This window comes from Herpailurus yagouaroundi, unplaced genomic scaffold, assembly GCF_014898765.1.
Source record: "Herpailurus yagouaroundi ecotype Mexico unplaced genomic scaffold, PumYag 159, whole genome shotgun sequence".
Classification (NCBI taxonomy): Eukaryota; Metazoa; Chordata; class Mammalia; order Carnivora; family Felidae; genus Herpailurus; species Herpailurus yagouaroundi.
Genome location: NW_024412400.1, coordinates 37,697,622 through 37,721,980, shown reverse-complemented (window position 1 = coordinate 37,721,980; position 24,359 = coordinate 37,697,622). Strand labels below are relative to the sequence as shown.

General features: G+C 35.7%; 1 protein-coding gene across 2 annotated transcripts in view; it reads left to right on the top strand.

The window, feature by feature from the left end:
• The window catches only part of LOC121033764 (5'-3' exoribonuclease 1), an 86,442-nt gene extending 62,353 nt beyond the window's left edge, over positions 1 to 24,089 (top strand). The window contains exons 20-30 of one of the 2 annotated variants that reach the window (XM_040480379.1): positions 1,995 to 2,103; positions 7,165 to 7,226; positions 8,712 to 8,822; positions 8,978 to 9,100; positions 9,561 to 9,720; positions 11,878 to 12,059; positions 13,661 to 13,774; positions 13,869 to 13,971; positions 17,389 to 17,427; positions 17,777 to 17,937; positions 19,182 to 24,089. In XM_040480379.1, the coding sequence (XP_040336313.1) occupies positions 1,995 to 2,103; positions 7,165 to 7,226; positions 8,712 to 8,822; positions 8,978 to 9,100; positions 9,561 to 9,720; positions 11,878 to 12,059; positions 13,661 to 13,774; positions 13,869 to 13,971; positions 17,389 to 17,427; positions 17,777 to 17,937; positions 19,182 to 19,484 (1,467 nt within the window). In that variant the 3' untranslated portion in view covers positions 19,485 to 24,089. The remainder of the gene's footprint in view (positions 1 to 1,994; positions 2,104 to 7,164; positions 7,227 to 8,711; positions 8,823 to 8,977; positions 9,101 to 9,560; positions 9,721 to 11,877; positions 12,060 to 13,660; positions 13,775 to 13,868; positions 13,972 to 17,388; positions 17,428 to 17,776; positions 17,938 to 19,181) is intronic. The other variant, XM_040480380.1, reaches the window with a different exon arrangement.
• The last annotated feature ends 270 nt before the right edge of the window (positions 24,090 to 24,359 follow it).

The following is a 24,359-nucleotide window of genomic DNA, read 5'->3' as shown; positions in this document are numbered from 1 at the left end:
TTTCGGTTCCCACAACTGGATCTTAGAGTGTTATCCTAAGCCTAGGTTAACCTTCTACCTGTGCTTCCTGCTTCTTATCTCTTTCCTTTTTGGTCCTTCTTACGCAGTACTGCTTGATGCATCTTTCCTAATGATCTTTCCTGATGATCCTTTCACAAAACTGTGTGGACCCAGTGGCATAATTGGGCAAAATGTCTAATAAGAGCACCTGGGTTTGAAGTCAGTTTATTCCCTGAGGCACTGTGGTGTGATAAATCTGGTACCAGACTAAAAATCAGGAAATCAGATTTGGTGACTCAAATTGAGCAACTCTAACTTCCTTGGTCCTCTGGGGCCTTGTGTGTAAAATTAAGGCACTGGAGTTAGATGACCTCTTTTCCATCCGTAAAACAATATTATTCAAATATTCTAGAATGTACAGGGCTCCCTCTTCAGTACTAGTGGAATTCATTAGTTTCAACTGAAACTAATAGCTAGACCTTCTATAATCTAACTCTACCTAATTCTTATATGAAGTATATCCAAATATTTGATAAAATGGTCTGTTTTAGGAAGTTTGGTCTCTTTCCTTTCACACAAGTAGATAATTCCCACTTCAAGTTATGTGTTCTTACTGTTCCTTCCACATTCCTCTCTCACTACCAAAATTCCCCTAGATCTCAGTCTACTAGTCATTTTACTACCTATTTCCTTGAGATAGAACTCAACATTTGATACTATATTTCTTCAGAATCGTCTGCATGCTGCTCCTGTTATTGGGTGCTATTTCATTATTTATACCAGCTAAACACTTTCATATTTCCAAGAAATATGAGATCATGTATATCACTTACATCCATGAAGCATTAATAAGCAGCCTAATTTTCATCTGATGACCAAATTCTAGACAGCTCAACATGATTTTTAAAAAAGTATTCAGGGCACCTTGGTGGCTCACTCAGTTAAGCATCTGACTCTTGATCTCAGCTCAGGTTGTGAATTCAAGCCCTGCATTGGACTCCACACTGGGCATGAAGCCTACTTAAAAAAATTATTTTGTGGGGGTGTCGGGGTGGCGCAGTCAGTTAAGCATCTGACTTTGGCTCAGGTCATGATCTCATGGTTCACAAGTTTGAGCCCCCCATCAGACTCTGTGCTGACAGCTTAGAGCCTGGAGCCTGTTTCAGATCCTGTATCTCCCTCTCTCTCTCTGCCCCTCCCTTGCTCTCTCTCTCTCTCTCTCTCAAAAATAAAATATTGTAAAATTTTTTGTTTAGTTTTTTTTTAAGTATTCAAGCTTCTGGAAAAAGCAAAACTATGGAGACAGTGAAAGATCAGTAGTTGCCAAGGGGTTAGGGGGAAAGGATTAGTAGGCAGAGCACAGAAGATTTTTTAGGGCACTGAAAATAATCCGTATAATGGTGGATACATATCATTATACATTTGTCCAAACACACAGAATGTAACACCCAAGAGTGAACCCAGTGTAAACTATAGACTTTAAGTAATAATGAAATGTATGCAATTTAGGTTCATTAGTTGTAACAAATGTACCACTCTGGTTGGGGATGTTGACAATGGGGAATGCTATACCTGTGTGGAGACCAAAGGTTTATGAAATGTCTCTGTACCTTTCTCTCAGCTTCATTTTGTACCTAAAGCTGCTTTTTAAAAGGTCTTTACAAAATATAAAATAAAAATAAAATTTTAAATATCTTTAAAAAATATTTAGGCCTTTATTGGAAAAATATGAATAACAAATAGCTTTATGTAGATATCAAATAGAACAACCCAAAAAACTATACCCAAAACTAGAATATTTTCTAATTAAACTTATGGCATACTTTTTCTTTGAAACAGTACTGTGAACGTGGGTTTTAGAGTTAGAGCTCAAATATCAGCTCTCCTGTTATTGAGTTCTACAATCTTTCTATCACTTTGAACCTCACTTTGAGGAAAAGTAGTTATAATATTAAAAGTTTGCTTAAATCATTTATAAGAATTTTAACTTTCAGATTGCAGTTCTACCTCAAGAAATAAGTCAAGTAACTCAACATCATAAAGCCGCCTTTACTGACAACACTGTTAAATGTCAGCAAAGAAAACATGAGCCTCACAAAAAATGTAAGTTTAAAGTTCAGAATAAACAAACTTACGATGCTAACTGCTTTTTTTTATTAATAAGTTTTATTGGGGCGCCTGGGTGGCTCAGTCGGTTAAGCGTCCGACTTCAGCCAGGTCACGATCTCGCTGTCCATGAGTTTGAGCCCCGCGTCGGGCTCTGGGCTGATGGCTCAGAGCCTGGAGCCTGCTTCCGATTCTGTGTCTCCCTCTCTCTCTGCCCCTCCCCCGTTCATGCTCTGTCTCTCTCTGTCCCAAAAATAAATAAATGTTGAAAAAAAAAATTAAAAAAAAAAATAAGTTTTATTGAGTTACAATTCACATACTATAAAATTCAGTCTTTTGAAGTATTTACAGTGATTTTTTTGTTTTCAGAAAGTTGTACAACGTATGCCACTATCTAAATTTAGAACATTTTATCACCCCAAAAAGAAACACCATACCTTTTTGCAGTCATTCCTCCAGCACCTGGAAACCATTAATTTACTTTCTACCTCTGTGGATTGACCTATTTGGACATTTCATATAATGGAATCATAACATTTGTGATTTTTTGTGACTGGCCTCTTTCACTTGGCATAATGAACATAAAGTGCATCTGTGTTGTAATGTGTATAAATACTTCATTCCTTTCTTTTTTTAATTTTTACATTCCTTTTTATGGCTGAATAATATTCCATTGTATGAATACTACATTTTGTTTATCCATTCATCCATTGATGGACAGTTGGGTTGCTTCCACTTTGGGGCTAAAATGAGTAATGCTGCTGTGAATATCCATGTACAAGTTTTTTGTGTGAACATATGTTTGCAGTTCTCTTGGGCATATACCCAATTGAATTGAACTACTGAGTCGTATGTTAACTCTATGTTTAACTTTTTGTGGAGCTACCAAACTGTTTTCCAAAGTGGCTGTACCATTTACATTCCCACCACCAATATATGGGAGTCCAGTTTTTCTGCATCCTCCATAATACTTGTTATTGCTCATCTTTTTTATTCTAGCCATCCTGGTAGGTATAAAGTGAAATCTTTGTGGTTTTCATTTGTGATTCATTAATGACTAATAAAATTGAGGATCTTTTCATGTCCCTATTGGCAGTTTGTATATTTTCTTTGGAGAAATGTCTACTCAAATCCTTTGCTCATTTTTTTATTCATTCATTCATTCATTTATTTATTTATTTATTTATTTATTTATTTATTTATTTATTTTGAGAGAGAGAGCATGAGCAAGCAAGCTGGGAGGAGACAGAGACAGAGAGAGAGAGAGAGAGAGAGAGAGAGAGAGAATTCCAAATAGGCTCCATGCTCATTGTGGAGCCTGATATGGGACTCAATCCCATGACTGTGAGATCATAACCTAAGCTGAAATCAAGAGTCAGACACTCAAGTGACTGAGCCACCCAGGCACCCCACCTTTGCTGATTTTAAAACTGAGTTACTTTTCTTTTCATCCTTGAGTTGTGTGAGTCCTTTATCAAATCTGTATACTAAATGCTTATTCAGATATTTGATTTACAGATATGTGCTGTCATTCTGTGGGTTGTCTTTTTAACTTTATAGTGTCCTTGAAACACAGAAGTTTATAGTTTTGATCAATTCTAATTGGTCTATCTTTTCTACTTTTCTTTGGTTGCTTGTGCTTAAGTGTCCTATCTAAGAAACCATTGCATAATCTAAGGTCACAAAGATTTACACTCATCTTTTCTCCTAAGAGATTTGTAGTTGTAGCTCTTATTTTAGGTCTTTATTAGTGTCTGTATATGGTATGAGGTAGGGGTCCATATTCCTTCTTTTGCATGTGGATATCCAGTTGTCTCAGCATCATTTGCTGAAAGACTATTCTTTTCCCATTGAATTTTCTTGGCCCCCTTGTTAAAAATCAATTGACTATAGATGAATGGGTTTATTTCTGGCCTGTTAATTCTGTTCCACAGATGTATATACCATCTTTATGCAAAGAATACCCTTTTCTTGTCTTGATCTTTCGGGTAAGCTTTCAGTCTTTCAGCTTAAGTGTAATGTTAGCTGTGGTGTTTTGGTAAATGCCCTTTATTAAATGAGGAATTTCCCTCCTATTCCTAGGTTGTTGATTTCCACCACCACCCCCCCTTGGAGGGAGGGATATTGGATTTTGTCAGTTGCTATTTCTGTGCTTAATTAAAATGATATATTCCATTCATTGTTTTCTCTGTGGTGAACCAACCTTGCATTCTTGGGATAATCTTTTTATATGCTATAAGATTTGATTTACTAGTATTTTATTGAGGATTTTGGCATAGAATTATAGAGTGGGGATTGAGACTAGGGCAAGTTAAAAAGCCCCTAAGCTCACTGTTCTGAGAGTCCGACTTTTTCCTTGAATAAATACTCCCCGGATTGCTAAAAGCCTTTGATTCATTTCCATAGTTCTGAAAATTTGGATTTTGGTAATTTGTGCCCATTTTCTTGCTGCTTTTATGGAGGAGAGAACTTTTAGAAGTCCTTACTCTGACATTTTTGCTGATGTCTCCTTACTACTTTTTGAGATAAATTTTATTTAACATAATCCAGTTACTTTTCTGTGTATAAACATTTGCTTATTAAATTACTCCAAAGGGGCGCCTGGGTGGCGCAGTCGGTTAAGCGTCCGACTTCAGCCAGGTCACGATCTCGCGGTCTGTGGGTTCGAGCCCCGCGTCAGGCTCTGGGCTGATGGCTCAGAGCCTGGAGCCTGTTTCCGATTCTGTGTCTCCCTCTCTCTCTGCTCCTCCCCCGTTCATGCTCTGTCTCTCTCTGTCCCAAAAATAAATAAACGTTGAAAAAAAAAATTTTTTTTTAAAAAGTAAATTACTCCAACCTATATTACAATTTTTTATTAAAAATATGTATTAGGCACCTGTGTGATTCAGTTGGGTAAACATCATACTTTGGCTCAGATCATGATCTCACAGTTTGTGAGTTTGAGCCCTGTATCAGCTGAGCTTGAGCCCCACTACTGGTGAACTCAAGCCCCACTTCGGGTGAGCACAAGCCCTGTTTCGGGTAAGCTCAAGCTCCGTTTCAGGTGAGGTCGAGCCCCACCTTGGGAGAGCACGATCCCCACTTCGAGTGAGCCCTGCTTGTCTCTCTGTCCCTTTCTCTGTCTCCCTCTCTGCCCCTTGTGGGATTCTCTCTCTCCCTATCCCTCTTTCTCTGCCCCTCACTCACTTGTGCCCTCGCTCTCTAAAAAAATAAAATAAAAATAAAATCTTAATAAATAAAAATATGTATACTGTGTTGCAGTATTCTCTTAACATAATTTGTACATTTTTATTTTTTTCATTCCTTCAGTAGTGTTTACTATGTTCCAGGCACAGTAGGGAATGTAGATGCAGAGATAAGAATCTTCATCTTGCAGTTACTTTTTCTCTTCTCTTGATCAGAATATTCCCAAATTGCTGAAAATTGCTCTTTGTGTTCAAAATATGACTCAGTTGTTATTCATTCATTTATTTATTCAGCTGCTACTGATTGAGCTGTTATGTGCAAGGTACTGTTTTAGGTGCAAGGGATATATGAGTGAACAAGATAGACAAGTTTTTCAGCCTAATGGACATTACATTCTAAGGCAAAGACTGGTAATAGACAAAAAAACCTATTCAATAAATTTCATAATCTGTAGTAATTATAAGTGCTATGATAAAAAATAAAGCAGATTAAAAGTATAGATAGGGGTGGTATTTTAAGTAGAGTGGTCAAGGGTTGCCTCTCTGAGGACATAAGTTTTGAGCAGAAACACCAAAAAAAGGGAGTGAAATGGGGTAAGTTATGCAGAACGTTTGAAGAGCTTTCCAGCAGAGGAAATATCTAGTGCGGAGTCCTGAGTCTAATTTATTATATTTGATGTATGCATGTATCTTATGTGTGTGTGTGTGTGTGTGTGTGTATATATATATCTTACATATATTATAATAATGGTCTTTTATAATATTTTTTAAAAAGCTATTTTCAAAAAAATTGTGTGGTTTTATAACTTTGGTTCAGTTTGACAACCACTTTGCACCAGTATCTATGTTATTTTTGTTTCATTTACGTTTTTAAATTAAATATAGATTGATACCCTATAAATCTGATAAATATAGCTTAAAGGTTCTATATTTAATTGGAATGCATTGTGACTTTTCTTCAAATTATTATTTACATGAGTGCATGTAACTACATTAGTTAGAATTCCAGTTTTGGTGTGTGTGTCTCAACAAAGGCTTAATGTCAGTACATGTTAACTTGCTTTTTCTTTTCCTCACTTTTGCAAGATTACTTCCTTCCCTTCTTTTCCTTACCTCCCTTTCCTCCTCTCCCCTCCTCTATTTCCCCTCTTCTGTTCCCTGTCTTCCTATTTTTGCTCATTTCTTACCACCTCTGTTCATCTCCCCTTCACCCTCCTTCCCTTCCCTTCTCCCTCCTTCTTTTCTCACCCTCTCTTTCCTCCTTTGTCCCTTCCTCCCTCTTTTCCTCTTTTTTCCTTTACTCCTTCGTCTTCTAATTTATCCTTTTCATTTTTCTTACCATTCTCCCAATTTACCCTTAACAGAAATACTAAAATAGCTTCCTAGTTTTTCTCTTACTCTTTATGCCACTGCCATATTTTAATCTTCCTAAGGCACAATTCTGATGAGATCACTACTTGCTCAAAACCTTTCTGTCATTGGTTGCCCACTGCTTACTGGATTAGCTCCATTATATTCCTTGATCTCCAGTGGAACTAGTCTAGTAAGAGTTCCATAAATACCTTCCTTGCTTTCTGCTTCCATTTCTGTTCTCCTGTTATTTCCTTTGCCTGAAATGTTTAGCCTCCCTTTGCAAACCTACATACTTCAAGGCTCATTTACATGTCACACCTTTCCTTTTCTCTTGTTGTTATCTGTGAGTATACCTTCTTCCACTCATCCAAATTAAAAGTTTTTCAAGGTCTGGGCCTTTGTCTTCTTAGAATTCTGTGAATTTTCAATACAGAGTCTTGCTGTGGTAGATATTTGGTAAATTTCACTAGTTTGCAGCAATACTTTTCACTTACCAAAATTCCTATTTTCTTGTCTCTAGTTAAAGAAGAGTGTAAGAGTCCTAAAACTGAGAGCCGGTCACAAAAAATGTCAAATAAGCAGGTAAGCTTTCTTAAATCAAATTCTAGTAGCCAGCTTTTTATTACAGGGGGTAGCTGTGTGGCATCTGAATTTTGCTGCCCAAATCCATAAGTTGCCCAAATCCGTAATCACTTGGATGGGAAGTTACACAGCTAGAGTCAGGATTTGGAACTAGAGATACTTATACACACATACATATATATAAATACATAAACAGATATGTATTTAATAGTTGGGTGGCTTTGAGCAACTCACTACATCTCTTATAGCCTCGATTTCTTCATCTTTTCTTTTTTTAGAGAGAGAGAGCACGAGCAGAGGAGAGAGGCAGGGGGAAGAGAGAGAATTTTAAGCAAGCTCCACGTTTAGCGCTGAGCCCAACATGGGGCTCGATCCTATAACCCTGGAATCACAACCTAAGCCAAAATTAAGAGTCGGTCGCTGAACCAACTGAGCCACCAAGGTGCCCCCTTAATTTCTTCATTTTTAAAATGCAGGGTTGCCTGCATGGTTCAGTCAGTTAAGCATCCAGCTCTTGATCTCAGCTCAGGTCTTAATCTTGGGGTCGTGAGTTGGAACCCCACATTGGGTTCAGCACTAGGCTTGGAGCCTACTTTTATAAAGTAAATAAATAAAAATTAATTAAATGGAGATAAAAATAGATTTATCTCCCTTGATACATTTAGTCTGTATATACATACATACAAACATACCTACGTACATAAATGTATGTATGTATGTATAAAATCTGTGGAAATATGTGTATATTCAATGATTCATTTAGGATCAACATAGAGTTAATGATTAATTGTGTGGAGTAGCTTGGTGTTGGAGGAAGCTGAGGTTATTTATGTTTGCCTTTGTATAGTCTCTGCTGATTGATAAGGAGAGTATATGCATTTTATGATCAAAGAATAACAAATTTTTACTCTAAAAACATTCAACACATATGGTATATGTACTTTCTATATGCATATTTTTTAATTTTTTAAGAATTTTGTCTCTTATAAGTTAGTCATATATCAAATATATAAAAGGCACCTTAGCAGAATATTTGGCACATGCCAGGTTATCAGCAAATGGAACCCATTAATATTTAGATACCAGTAATGGTTGACTTTTAAGGCCCTCTTTTTCTGAAATTCTTATGCTATAATTTCCTTTCTTCTAGGAAGGGATTTATAAACTTTGTTATGGGTTCTTTCTCAGAATAGTGTTTTTAATGCTAAAATACTTAAGATTTGAAAGAAAATTAATTGTATTGAAATGCAATTAGAATCACCACTATTGCTTCATTGGAGGAATATTCATAATTGAAGGAAATGCTAAATCTCATTTAGAAGTTAATGAAGATGCAGATCTAAGTTTTTTCCTCATCCAAGTTTACAAGCCCCATTTTTAAGATATAAAAGAAAATGGCACTTAAAAAAATTTGCAGTAATTTATTTAGAACACTATTAAATGGCAGCTATTTGCACAAAAAGCTCATTCTTAACTCTTTTATAGACATTTGGAGGGCCTGCCAAATGTAATATTAAGCTATTGAAGAGAAATGAAAGTGCAGAAGTCTCAGAAAACCAGAAGGTTCTGACTGGTTACCCAAATGCTGTTGATAAGGTAAAAGACCATTTATTCAATTTCTGTTGCCAAACTTTAGCAGCTGGGAAGATGATTGGGTGAAAATTCAAATGATCGTTTTTGTACCTAAAATTCTTAGCTTTTTCTGTGTCCTCATATTTTCATCTTTATGCACAAAATATTTATTCTTTTAGCCTAACCCTGGAATTGAGAACTTGTTAGCATCCTTGAATATCTCCAAAGAAAATGAAGTACAGTCATCTCATCATGAAGAGCCTCCAAGTGAAGAACTTTTGTCACCACAGTCATTTGCTATGGTTTGTGTTCTGTAGGAGCTTTTGTACTGTCTGTAGTAATTTTACTATTGTGGCGCATGCATACATACCCCATGCAACTGTCACAACACTTTTATGTCCTGTGGACTGGTATGTTGCATCATTATTGTCATCTTGTAGGGAAAACCAGGCTTCCCTGGGCATTTTAGTTATCCGTATGTTTGGTTTTTTTAGACCTGTATGTTTGCTTTTCAAACATTGCCACCAGGTAATTTGGTCAAGTTAAGCAGAAGAATAAGTACTGTTTCTGTGGCAGGAAATGTGGACATTTTGTTTCAACTCTAGACTGTTGATTTTGCTCATTCCTTACCTGAATGTAATTATCATCTTAATTTTTAACACTAGAACTCACTAAAAGAAAGGTTAATAAGCTCTGTAACTCTAAGGTTAACTTTTCTCCACCTACCCCCACCATCTCCATACCAATTATTTTCAAAAACAGAAAGGAACTCGGATGCTTAAAGAAATACTAAAAATTGATGCCTCTGATACTGTGGACCATAAGAACGAAATGAAGCAGTTTGGTAATGAAGCCACTGTTTCCTCTAATAGAAGAGATGAATATGGACCTTCCTCACAGCCTCAACAAAATAAGAAATTAAGTACGTGAACAAAGTACTAGTACTAGTAACCAATATCATTTCAGATGTTCCGTTCATTTGGGTTGTTTTATCATGTGCTTTTGAAGATAAAACTACTTGTAGTTTTAAAAGAGTATAATGAAGAGTAACAAATAAGAATGTAATTTTTATGCTGTGTCATTAAATAATAATATAACTCTGTAACTAATAGCTCTATAGTCCCTAAATGTCTTCTTATGATTACTTAAATTGTGCTTTTGCAGATACTCATTCTGTAGTGCCCAAACCTAGACAAGTTTTCACATTATAGCTTTTTTTCCCTCAGTAATTTAAAAATAGTTTTGTAACTTAAATACATTATTTAACTTTACTAAGATTTTAAGGGTTTTTTTCATATTTATAAAATGAGAATAACATTGTAAAGGACTCTTGCAATAACTATATGATACATAGAAAGCAGCTTGCACTGTGTCTGGCATATTACAGGTACCAATATACCTATAATTGATATAGCATTATGTTCTAATAGCTTGGCCAATAGAAGAAGCTACAAAATCAATTATAAATAATTAATGGAGGTAGACACTGTAAAGTGGGTGCTTACCTTAAAATTTTGAAGCCTATAACATGCCATCTGGCAAATACATAGCCAGATTGGTTTTTTTAAGTTTATTTATTTATTTTGAGAGAGAGACTGACTGAGAGCACAGGAGGGGCAGAGAGAATCCCAAACAGGCTCCACACTGTCAGCACAGAGCCAGATGTGGGGCTCAAGAACCGCAAGATTATGACCTGAACTGAAACCAAGAGTCACACTCTTAAATGAACTTAGCCACCCAGGTGCCCCATAGCCAGATTTTAGTACACATCCATATTTGCCCCTACTGTCTCTGTCACCTGTACTTCAGTATTTTGTCTGTATAATTATCTGCAAAAGCCTACCAGGAAGAATGACTAATGCAAAAGTACGTGGGGACAGAAATTTCTCAGGTAAAACAAACAAACAAACAAACAAACAAACATCAGTTTGAAATAAGCAGAACTGACTTCATTAAGCATCAAAATCTGGAACAGAATCAGAGCCTAGCTTCATTTATTTTATATTCCAGTGAATAATAAGATAATCAATTTAAAATTTGAGTAGCTATTAGGAAACTATCCTGGTGACAGACATGCTCTTGGAATAACAAAACTGGAAAAAGATGGTCTTGCTGTCAAAAAACAAGTAACTTTTATTTCAGAATAATGAAGAATATATATCTTAAGAGTCGAGAGCTCAGAATCCAGCCCAAGTAACAGAGTTTGCAAGTTGTGTGGCTTTAGGCTAGCAACTTAACCTTTTTTTTTTTTTTTAAATCTATAACGTGACAGGTTTAGGTTCATTCTTCACTGGGGTATGCTCTTTTGTTCTATTAGTTTGTTCATCCTAAAGAATGTGAACTCTTAGAATGTTTTAATCATCTGTAAAAGCACTTGAAAGGGTTACTTTTAGAAAAACTTTTAAGCAGCTTCATTTTGGAGCAATAAGACCATTTATCCATGTGTCTCAGAATGTAGGATGGAATTTTGACAAGAATGAACCCAAAGCCTCAAAACTTAAGAATTAATTGTAAGGTGCCTGGGTGGCTCAGTCCTCTGAGCGTCCGACTTCGGCTCAGGTCATGATCTCACAGCTTGTGGTTTCAAGCCCCGTGTCAGGCTCTGTACTGACAGCTCAGCGCCTGGATCCTGCTTCAGATTCTGTGTCTCCCTGTCTCTCTGCCCCCTCCTCTGCTCATGCCATGTCTCTCTCTGTCTCTCAAAAATAAATAAACTTTAAAAAAAAAAAAAGAATTGTAAATCAGCTCAAAAAAAAACTATTTGCTTATTCAAATTTTGCTTTGCTCGAAAATAACTATGTAGTCATTAATCTCTCAAGATGTCAGTTTTTGGCAGTCAGCTACTTACCATGTTTTAAAATCTTCATCATGAATCATTACTCAGTTACAGTCATTTAAAAATCTGTATTGAATTCTTGGTAATTTTAGGCAGTACTAGATAGTTCTTCTATTTGCTTCATGGGAGATTCCTCTTTTCACCTTTTAACAATTTTTTGCTTGCTATCTGTAAAACCCTACAATAACTGCATAGTTCAGTATATCATTTAATATAGATATATTCTTTTCTCTTTTTTGGTAGCATCTTACATGAATAAGCCTCACAGTACTAGCGAATACCATAATGTTCAGCCTATGGACCATGTGTGTTGGCCTGCTCCCAGCCATATCCCTCCTGTGTCCACACCAGTAACTGAACTTTCTCGAATTTGTTCCCTTATTGGAATGCCACAACCAGATTTCTCCTTTCTTAGAACACCACAGGTATAGTATACTACTGTTCCATTTATTTAAGTTCTTTAACACTGATCTTAAATAGATTAACTGAAAATCTTTGGCTAAAAATAATATAATGGAGCTGAGTTTGTGTACGTTATGAGCAACATAGATTTATTCTTCCCACTATGGCTCACTCATATTTATGCCAGAGCCCTCAGAGATGCTGACAGAGAGGAACCTGGGCAGCACGTAGTCTTGGACAGATTGATAGAGCTAGGGATCTTGGTCTGTAGCAGCAATTTTCAAAGCTTTGGCCTAATAAACTCCCACCTTTTTTTTTTTTTTTTGAGGACCCCAAAGGATTTTTGCTTACTTGTTTTATATCTATATTAACTGTATTAGAAATTAAAACAAAAAATTAAAAGCATTATTTATTAAAAATAACCTTTCAAAAATTTTAGTGACACTGCTCTACACTTTTACAAATCTTTTCCATCTCTAGCTTAATGGAATAAGCTAGATTCTCATATCTGCTTCTTACTATCAATCTCTTATGATTTGTTTTGGTTAAAATACATGAAGAAAATCTGGCCCCAGACAGACTGATAGTTAGAGAAAAGGAGGGAATTGTAATAGCCTTTGCAGATAGTAGATACTTTTTGATACTACATTAAAATATGGTATTTTCTTAGAAGTTAGTTGCAGTGTAGAATCTAAAGCTATATCAGTGAATTTTTTGTCCTCTATATACTTGTGAGAAACTGAGAGTGGAAAAGACAAATAGCACCTTAATATCATTATTAAAATAGTTTGGACCTCAAGGACCTCCTGAAAGGTTTTCGGGGACCCCCAGGGGCCCCAGACTGTACCTTGAGAACCACAGACGATAGGAAAGGTTATTTGATCCTCTTTATATCCAAGTTGTTAATATATTCTCACCTAAAACAGAAAGTAGGCTTAAACTCACAACATCACATAAAAATGACTACCTTTTAAAAAAGTAGAATTTTTAAAAAAAATTTTTTTATAAAAGAAAAAATGTGTAATAAAGAGTTGTAACTTCTATGTGAACATAAAATTGGACATAACCTCTAAGTCTTTTAGATTTTGGCAGTTAATTCATATTAATGAAATATCTGCTAATTGGAGGATGGTGTAAAGCAGGAGTCAGAATTTTTTTTTTCCCCAAGGGCTAGATAGTAAGTATTTTAGGCCTTCTGGGCCATATGGTCTCTGTCACAGCTACTCAGCTGGGCAGTTATAGTATGAAAACAGACTTAGGCAATACATGAAAGAAGGGACTTGGCTGTGTTGCAAACACAACCCTTATTTATAAAAATAAGCAGAAGGCCTAGTTTCCCAACCCTTGGTATAAGGAAAAAATTTTGTTGGCTTTCATTTGCATTAGGATGCCTGACCCTTCAGCTAGCTTAAAGAGCATTTTATTTTGTAAACATGGCAAGATAAGGAAACAATTCTAAAATTTTGCAGGGCAACCCAAAACTTAAAATGATTGTCCTTTGTTGAATTTTTGAATTCTTTTTTATAGAATGTCACATGAAAGTATTCTACTTATTTAAGCTTGAGGGGAGAAGGTCAAACTCCTAGACAGATAACTTCATAGACATTCATGTTCTCTTTTTTAGACGATGACAGTTTGCCAGGTAAAATTATCTAATGGCTTACTGGTACATGGGCCACAGTGCCATTCTGAAAATGAAGCCAAGGAAAAAGCTGCACTTTTTGCGTTACAACAGTTGGTAAGAATTAATCATGACTTCTCTACTAAACTTTTAATTAATCTCTATAGATGTTTTTGTTGCATTGTCTCCTAACTTTTAAATACTTCCCTAGGGCTCCTTAGGAGTGAATTTCCCTTTTCCTCCACCAATATTTCCAAATTATCCTCCTGCTGTACCACCCGGAACCATTCCTCCAGTTTTTCCTCAACCTACTGGTAAGATACTTGGCCTTTTTAAATATTTGTTACTGAGTTTCTGTTTTTAGAAAGTTCTTTTAAGAAACATCATTTTGAGGAAACCAAAAATGTATTTAAATATCTAGGGAATGTAAGAAGGAATTGTGAGAAAAATAAGACTGGAACTAGAGATTGCAGATGTATCTAGAAATACCATTCCCCTCTATAGCCTCTAGTCTAGCTGAAGTAGGACTGTTCTTTGTTCTAGGCAGTCCCTTATTCCCCAGTAGCTGCCGACAGATGAATTTAGGTTTAAGTTAGACATCAAAACAGAGGTGGGAAAGGGGGAAGGAAAACAAGTGGAGGGAATAAAGAACAGATAAGGCTTTGAAGCTGTGGATGTGAAAGAAACTGCCCTTGATGATGAAGCTTCAAAATGAAGAATGAGGAGTTTCTAAGTTTACTGTGTGTCTCTTAATATTCTCTCATAACTGTCTTCCTCTTTCAAATGTAGAGCCTGAGTTATCAAGCAGGTAGCTCCCTGCTTCCTGTAGCCATTTGGGATCTTCCTAGTGTTCTGAGGGAATAAAATGGTCACTCTGTAATCAGAACTCTTTTTGTCTAGGGTCTTTTACTGCCTGACTTTGCAAAAATCATATAACTTCTTTGGGAATCCATTTTCTTATTTATGCTAGACTGTGTCCAGGATTTCTTTGAGACTACCATTTTATAATTTTATGATTCTAAATCTTAAGCTTATTAAACTTTTCTTTTATCACCCCTTTTTCCTAAGAGCAGTTGGCTTCTTTATATCCTACTCATTATATTTTAAAACCAATCATTTGTTTATTTCAGGTTTAGAAATTTTATTTTCTGAGATATTAGTGTAGGAGCTCTACACAGCTAATCCTCACTACAAACATTAGAAAACTTAATAATGCATAGTAAACAAATTATCTCTTCTCTTGGCCCACACTACATGAAACTGAACAATAAATTATTTTAAAAGTGTAAACCTTTTACACTTATAAGGACAGAGAGCTAAAAGAAGAAATATCAGCGGATTAGAGATTTGAAAAGAGTTCATGATGAGAAAAGCAATTCACAGAGTAATAACTAATTTAGCAGAGCAGGGATAAGCTACCCTAAAGTATCTGTAGAAGATAATCCAAATGAGATGATGAGCATCTCTCCTCCCTCATAAATCCTAAAAGTTTCAGAGCTTGAAAGTATCAGAAGCTATCAGAGCTTCCAATGAGGCATGGGCTGAAAAAAGGGGGATTGTTTCAAAGTCTGTATGTGGAGAGATGGGACTCCTCAGATACCACCCCACACAGCCCCTTCAGGCAAAGTGCTGGAAGTATATTCTCCAGAGGACTCGCTAGATTCGGGAACACCAGGCACAGAGTACAAATATTTGGCTGAAAACTGAGATTAAGGTAAAGTTCCTTTTCCTTATCCTGTTCTCAGTTTGTAGCCAGCCATAGCTCATGTAGCAAGTTGGAAGATGGTTCTTTTCAGAAATTCACTGAACTATAAAGAAAATACCTGCTGACTTTTGGAGAATATATATATATAGTACAAGTAAAAGCCAAGAGATTTCTTTTTTTTTTTTTTAAGTTTATTTATTTTTGACAGAGAGAGAGAGACAGAGCCTAAGTGGGGGAGGGGCAGAGAGAGGGAGACACAGAATCTGAAGCAGGCTCCAGGCTCTGAGCTGTCAACACAGAGCCCGATGCGGGGCTCAAACTCACAGACCACGAGATCATGACCTGATCCTTAGTCAGACACTTAACCGACTGAGCCACCCAGGTGCCCCAGAAAAGCCAAGATATTTAAATGTTAATCAGGAGAAAAAACTTCAGCATCAGATTAACATTTTTAAGTTATTTTATAGATTCCTACTTTATGATATGAAAAAGTCCCAGTGGAAAAAAATGGAGGAAAGTGTATTTTATGTTTAGAAAAATGATTCATTGGGGAAATTGTGGAGTTGATCTATGCATAAGATTACTATAACATCTTTTAGGGGCACCTGGATGGCTCAGTCGGTTATGCTCCCACCTCTTGATTTCAGCTCAGGTCATGATCTCACAGTCGTGAGATCAAGCCCCAAGTTGGGTTCTAAGCTATACATGGAGCCTGCTTAAGATGCTCTCTCTCCCTCTCCCTGTACCACTGCCCTGCTTGCACACGTGCTCCCTCTTTCTCTTTCTCAAAAAATAAATAAATAAATAAATAACAATATAGCACCTTTTAAATAGATCTTCTTAACATTATGACAGACACCAGAGTTGCTTATAGGTAGTATCAAGGCCTAATTTTATAAATATTTTTAGCATTTTTCATCTTAAAAGTTTTTTTCATGCAAGAATTTGTACATGTTTAATTCAGAATACTAAACTACATTATGATTCTTTTCTCCTGATCCAAAACTTTTTTAAGTGGCTGAATTATCAAACTATCCTATCTTATAGGTCTGGCTGCCTTTTTACTTCTCTGAAAAGAAATTTTGAACACAGTACATATCTTCCTTCAGTGGCAGTGTGCTGGTGTCTCACTCGTCATTGTTTAATGTAGTAGTTCCCATATGCGGCACTGGTACTAACTGAATAAGAATCCACCTGTGGAGCCCATGAACAATACAGATTCCTTGGGTTCCTCAAAAAATTAAGAATAGAGATACCATATGATCCAGCAATTCCACTTCTGTGTATCTACCCAAAGAAAACAAAAACACTAATTCAGAAAGATGTATGCACCCTTATGTTCATTGTAGTATTACTTACAATAGCCAAGATATGGAAGAAACCTAAGTGTCCATCAAGGTACAACAGAGAAAGACAAATATCGTATGACTTCTTCTATATGTGGAATCTAAAAACAAACAAAACAGAAATGGACTCATAAAAAGAGATTGAACTGGTAGTTGCCAGAGAAGAGGGAGTTGGAGGATGGGCACAAGAGGTGAAGGGAACTAAAAAATACAAACTTTCAGTTTTGTACTGATCAAGTCAGGGAGATGAAAAGGTACAGCAGAGGGAATGTATTCAATAATATCTTAATAACTTTGTATGGTGACAGGTAGTTACTACACTTGTCATGGTGAGCATTTTGCAATGCATATAAATATCAAGTCAGTATGTTGTACACCTGAAACTCATATAATCCTGTATGTCAACTGTGCTTCAAAAAATACAGATTCCTGGGCCTCTGTGAGTCTGGTTTACTAGGTCTGAGGCCTTGCCTAGGAATCTGTATTTCACAAGCTCCCCAAATACTCAGATATAGAAATCAGGTTTGGAAACCACTGGTTCAGTGTGCTTTTAATATGAAACAAAATGTAATGTTTTAAATCCTTGAATTACAAATATTAGAATAGGGAAAAGAAAGATTCTACATGTCATATGAAAGTGATCAGATTTCAAGACTTGAGTTTTTTTGGTTTTTTTGTAGGCTGGGATCACTATGGAAGCAACTTAGCACTGGGGGCAGGTGAGATCCTTAAGATTTCTCTCTTTTTCTCCCCCAAGGGACAGTTTCATGATCCTTTTATTATTTTTTTAAATAGTATTACAAATATTCCTGAAGTTCATATTAGTATATGATACCATTGGCCTTTGTAGGCCAGACAGCATGATAAGCTGACTTCTGTAGATGGCTTATGGTCCTAAGGGGGTGTCCCGAGGTGTAATGTTGTAAGCAAGATTAATCATAAGTTAAGTGTATATATGCCCTTTGCCAAAATGATAAAAGCCATAAAAAGGGTAGCAGAAGGTCTTAAATTTCAGGGTTTTGATGGTACTATTTTACTGAAAAAGAACTTTTCCATGATTTTTAACAGCTAATATAATGCCTTCATCATCTCACCTCTTTGGCTCAATGCCATGGGGACCACCAGTGCCAGTTCCTGGGAAGCCTTTTCATCATGCTTCATATTCTGGGACCATGCCCATGGCTGGGGGAATGCCCAGTGGTGTGCACAATCAGTTCATACCTCTACAGGTGAGACATGAAAAGAGAATTACTATATATATATATATATATATATATATATATATATATGTGTGTGTATATGTGTGTGTGTATCATATATGACATGTGTATACATATGACATGTGTATACACATGTATATGTATACATGCATATACATGTGTATACATATGTGTACACATGTGTATACATATGTATATACATGTGTGTACATATGTATATGTATGCATAAATACATAAGTGTGTGTGTGTGTGTGTATTACATTTTATTTATTTTTGACAGAGACAGAGTACAAGTGGGGGAGGGGCAGAGAGAGACAGAGACACAGAATCCGAAGCAGGCTCCAGGCTCTGAGCTGTGAGCACAGAGCCCGATGCAAGGCTTGAACTCACAAACCGCGACATAATGACCTGAGCCAAAGTCGGACACTTAACTGACTGAGCCACCCAGGTGCCCCAAGAATTACTGTATTTTTTAGAGAGTTCAATTTTTAATGCTCAAGGACTATTGAGAAAAATTTGTTTATTTAATAATTACTGATTCAAGGCCAACTAGAAGTCCAGTACTGGTCTGCATGCTAAGAATATATATTATGACCATTAGTCGGGGCAGCTGGCTCAGTTGGTAGATCATGCGACTCTTGATCTTGGAGTCGTGAGTTTGAGCCCTACATTGGACGTAGAGATTACTTTTAAAAAATTAAAAATAAGGGCGCCTGGGTGGCGCAGTCGGTTGAGCGTCCGACTTCAGCCAGGTCACTATCTCGCAGTCTGTGAGTTCGAGCCCCGCGTCAGGCTCTGGGCTGATGGCTCAGAGCCTGGAGCCTGTTTCCGATTCTGTGTCTCCCTCTCTCTCTGCCCCTCGCCCGTTCATGCTCTGTCTCTCTCTGTCCCAAAAATAAATAAACGTTGAAAAAAAAATTAAAAATAATTTTTTAGAAAAAATAATACATTTTGACCAGTGGTGATCAATCTGACCTGGTTCCTGCTATCTTGAGTTTGTGTTCTAATAATTAATAATTGCAGCAAGTAACATTTTTTTCTAGCACAAGTGATTTTAAAATCAGGAATATAAATTTTCTTTAAGTTACGGAGAATTTTTAAATATTTAAATGCCGTTAATTGCTGAAGTCTGGTTTGGAGATTATAAGTAGAAATCACAAGTCAGCATTATTGACAGATATTAGCAACATGCTTAATGACACTAGTTTTTTCTGCCTGCATTGTTAATTAATGATGCTTTTATTCCTTAAAGGTTACTAAGAAAAGGGTTGCAAACAAAAAGAACTTTGAGAGTAAGGAGGCCCAGAGTGCTCCAGCTACCCCACTTCAGACTAGCCAGCCAACATCTTCCAATGTCACCAAAGTGATTCCACAGGAGACTTCATCAGCTTCCTTAAAGTCCTCTCAAATTACTCAACCTGCTTCTTCTTTTCAAGTTGAAGGCGCCTCCCAAGGCCACAGTATGTCTCACCACAAGTCAACACCAAGCTCTTCTTCAAGAAGAAAATCAAGAAAACTGGCTGTCAATTTTGGTGTTCCTAAACCTTCTGAATAAATTTGGTACTTGGATTAAATTAATTTCTTTTCTTTCCAGCCAGCTTTTTAGAAATACATATCTGTGTCTCATAAAAAATTGGAATGTGCTATTTTAAAATAATATGTTTCAATTAAAATTTTTGATTTGTTGTCAGGCACTTTTCATGCTATATCAAATTGTGCATCTTAAACATGTACGGTTTGTTTTACATCAATTATACCTCAGTAAAGCTGTAAAAAAGAAAAAAAGCTAAATTAAACCTTGTGTTAAAATAGTATCAGTGGACTAAGCATTAAAATGTACCACTCTAACTATTGGCCTCATCATTAGAAGCATCCTAAACTATGACGTAGACATCATAGTGCAATAATAATAAATTTTGACACTCTTGAGGGATAATTAAATGGAGCATGAAAATCGGGCCTCAAGTATAATTTACCAAGTGTGGATTTTATTTCTCTTTTTAATGATGTAACAAGTTTATCAGGAGAATGGCTCTTATTTATAAGTATTTTAACTTAGGTTTTGTTGTCTCTGAGGGTCCTTTAGACCTGCTGTGAAACGATCACACTTGTGGTGGTGCTGCCAGTTTTGCTTTATTCTAGATTTTGTACCAAAGCAAGTTTAGAATATTGGTCAGAGTATTTCATTTAACTGCTTAGAACTATAAATAGCAATCTAGATTTGAGCAAGTAATTACAATTTTTTAGATTACTCAAAAACCAGCATTAGTAATTTCTAATAAATTTAAGTTTCAAAATCTACAGGGTACAATGACCACAAATTAACCTTCTAACAGAGTAAAGTAAAATCTATTAATCATGTTGTTAGTTGAAATAAATTGTGTTACTCTTTTGTATAGCTTTTTACCTGCTTACCTAAACATATGTGAGAGCTCCACTGTTGATCCTTGCAGTGCTTCTTGGGACTGATGAAATTCTAATTTTTAAAAAAATTCTAAGGTGTGCTATAATACAGGCACAATCAGTTTATGGTGTACTTAATTTACATGACAAATGCCTGTCTCATTCTGTTCCCACATTTTTAGCTTTATGCTGAACTGTTCAGTGACGCTGGCATTTTGTCTTTGCATGTCATGTGTGGGTGTGTAGCGTTCAAGCTATGGCTGTTGAAATTATTTTAGAATTTATGAAAACTTCTCAGTGGTACCAGGGCCTGAGTTTTTATATATATATTTATCCTTTAGTTTTTGTGATATGCTTATATTTTTAAGGAAGTAAGTTATCATACTTTTTTAAGAGTAGAAACCATAATGTTTATATGGAGCTGCTTATTATTATATCCAGTTTCATTGAACTCATTAAAAACTCTGCCATGAGTCTTAAAGTAGTCTATTTGTTTTTTAATGCTGGCATTGAACTAAATGGATTCCTTTCTCTAACTGCTGATTTCAGAGTTTCTCTATATGTTAATAGGATATTTGTATATTAGTAGTGCCTTTAGTATAAGAGATAAATGTTCATTATCTGGCATTTATTATAGTCATGTGAGTTTCTGTGATTTTATTTTCTGTTAATTTTCCAGATTCAAATGTTATTGGTTCCCAGCGTTCCCTTGTTGGGAATGTTTATCTGTAGTGGGATATTGAATAATGAGGCTGAAATAATTCTCAGTGTTTGCCCTCATTATCTCACAGACTCTCTATTTGTTTTAAAAGGAAACATCTATTATAGGAATACAATACAAAAAAGTGAAATTATGACAGTAATTTTCTGTCAACCTCTACTACTTTAAAGTGTGTAATATTTTTCACCTTATGTACCTGTACAAACCAGCAGTCAAGAATTGTCTCACTCATCATTGCTATGTGACCCCTCTAAAAATAGTGCACAACCCACATCTTTTTTAGAGTACAGAGCATGTGCCATCTTCTGAAAACTCCAAGAAAAGTTCCAACAGGCATATTGCCACCGAACTCATAAAGATATTTCCCGTGTTTGAGCAAAGTGAGCTGATAATTCTCCATGCGTAGGCAGTAAAAGTGTTTTCTTTTTGTTCTTTCCTCCCTTTTTTAAAAAACATAGTATTCTAAAGGTCAAGATTAAAGAGAGATTAAAATAGGAAAGCGCTTGATAGTGACTAGATACTGGTCAAGCCTTCATGTCTTTTCCTTTCCCCCTTGTAGACCTATTCCAGATGTGGGCATGAGGTCAATAGATCAACAGGACTTGTGCCTCCCTGTGGAGGCTGTGAGAAGTAGAGGCTGTTTTTCTCTCATGATAATCTTGAGGAGACTGGATTCACTGATAGTATGGGAAACTTACAATTTTTCCCTTTTGGATGGGGCAGACTCAAACCAGCTCAAAGTATAGAAATATGCCCCTTTGTTGAATCTGTTATAAACATTCAATGAAAGCTGTGGTCTGTATAGGGCACGGAAGAAGAGAGTCCCCAAATGCTTCATGCTTCCACATAACTACAGCAGTTAAATCTAAATATTCTTATTCAATAATTTCGTTTTTTTTTTTAGCTCATTAAATGAATTTTGAAGATTGATTCTTCTAGTCTCATCATACCTTGTTACCGTTTCCTGCATTACCTGATCATTACCTGAGTTTTATAATTTGACAGAATGTAATTGATTTAAACATCATGTAGACTAAAGTCTTAAACATCAGAGAGACAGTTGCATGGAAAATTATTTTTGCCACTGTGTGTACCTTGGTTTCAAGTTAAGACTTCCTTGCTTTTCAGAGGGATATTAGAACTGAAAAGATAAGGTGTTTTTTTGTTTTTTTTTTTTCTGTTGGTGGGAGAAATAACTCTTAATGCAGGTTTTTTGTTGTTTACTTCCTCTTCTATGATCAGGTGATCAGGTATTTGCTTTGGTTTTAGACTGATATTTCCAAACTAATCCAAATTCTTCGTTTCAAGGGGAGGGTCAGTGAAGAGGTAGAAGAAGCAATCTAATTAAATAAGATCAATCACTGCATTTTCAGACTATATTTCTAGCTCAAGGAAGTAGATAAGCTGCAGGGGCTTTTTTATTCACTCACTTTTTAATCATCTGTTCTATTTGTATTAATGAATCATACATTTTTATAATGGTAGTCTAATTTTTACATTAAGTAAATAGAACTGTCCAGATCTCCATTGAAATTAGGCCTAATGTGCTTTGTCTCATCGTTCAGAGCATCTTTTTTAAAACAACTGTGTACACTTCCACAACTTTTTGAGCTTTCTATCTTTCTTAGGATCATATTTCTTTCAAATTACATTTTTACTGTAGAGGACAATTAATGTATTGGAAAGAAATAACTGTGACAGGCATTCTCTACTCAAAAAAAAAAAAAAAATCACAGAAGTTCCTTTATCGTTTTTCTAGAGATAGTGATAGTACTCAAACTGGCAGTGTTCTTTACATATATTTTGTAAGCTTTGTCAGTGGAATAGTCTTTTTCATGGGAGCTTCCTTTTCGTAGTCAGGATAAGGCTTAAAATTCCAGAAATGAATATTTTTCAAACTGACCTGGTTCGTATTTCCATCAGACTTCTCCATCTTCCACCAGGGGGCAGTAAGAGACAGTGTTGAAACCGAGAGACAACAGTGCTGAGTCAGCAGGCGTGTGTAAGTGTCAATGTTACAACACTGAGTTAAAAGCTCCAATGGCACTGATTTTTTTTTTTTTTTAAGAGGGAAAAAAATGTATAAAATAGTTTTAGTAATGAAGAATATCAGGAATATAGCTGCTTTTGTATTTGTGTGTATGTCAGTGAACCAACAATTATGCCTTGCTCAATCAATGCATTCAGCCATCTCAAGTGCAATTTGTGATGGAGACTCTGGTTTCCAATAGATAGTTTTACGTAGTTAAACCTGTAAAAATTAATTTTTTTCCAGAAGTACAGCCATTGCTGTTGATTTCGGCAGTTGGTATACTATTAAATTGCCTAGGCCAAATAATTAAGCTTCTACAGATATTTTAGTATTGTGAAGCTAAATTCTCATACTGTTTCTCATGAAATAATAGGACTGAGAATTTGGTCCACAGTTTGCTTTAAGTTATTTTATTCCTTTCCCTTTACAGCTAAGGGACTTTTTCCTTTGTTTTGGGGTTTGGTTTTTTTGTTGTTTTGTTTTGTTTTGTTGCTTCAGGTCTCTTACATTTTCTTTTGCTTGCACCCAGTTGCTTCTCTGAGGGTTTTCATCTATTTTGATATATGAGTAATAAATCGTGTGCTGTATAATTAAAGTGTTCAACATTCTGTTCATTTAAACAATATAATTCATACATATGTATCTTAACTCATTTCTTTTCTCACATAGCTATTTTATAAGTAATTGGAATTTTTCATTAGATCTTATACAGAGCAGTATTTTATTAAAAATTCAAAAGGGAAGACTTTTATGTGCTCATTTTGTAGTTTTGGTTTTTTAAATATCTTTACATTGTCTGCAATTAAAGTGTTTTAAACTTGCATTGGAATGGACTCCGAATGTATTTTTGTGTTAAGTTGTACATTTGTAGATTTCTAGCATGAAGTTAGCCTCAAAATGTTGTGCAGAAGGATTTTAAAATATGAGAGTCATTGAAAGAGTTAAAACATCTATACATGTTAAATGCTATATGGATTTTAATTAAACCCTTGAGAATGATTTCATAAGCTGTTTTTTCTTGTATATTTACATTAGTATCAAAAGTAGAAACATTACAGTATTCACTTAAACCCTATATCTTTTTATATCTGTATCTTGAATCTATGTCATTTAAACTGAGACAGCATGGTTAGTGGAGAAAGTCTGAAGACTGTAGATTCAGATGGCCACTGTTCAGATCCTTTCTCTACTTATTACTAGTTGTAAATAAGTCATTATATTAGCTTTGGCAAGTTACATAAGGTATAAGCCTCAGTTTCTTCATCTTCTAAAAG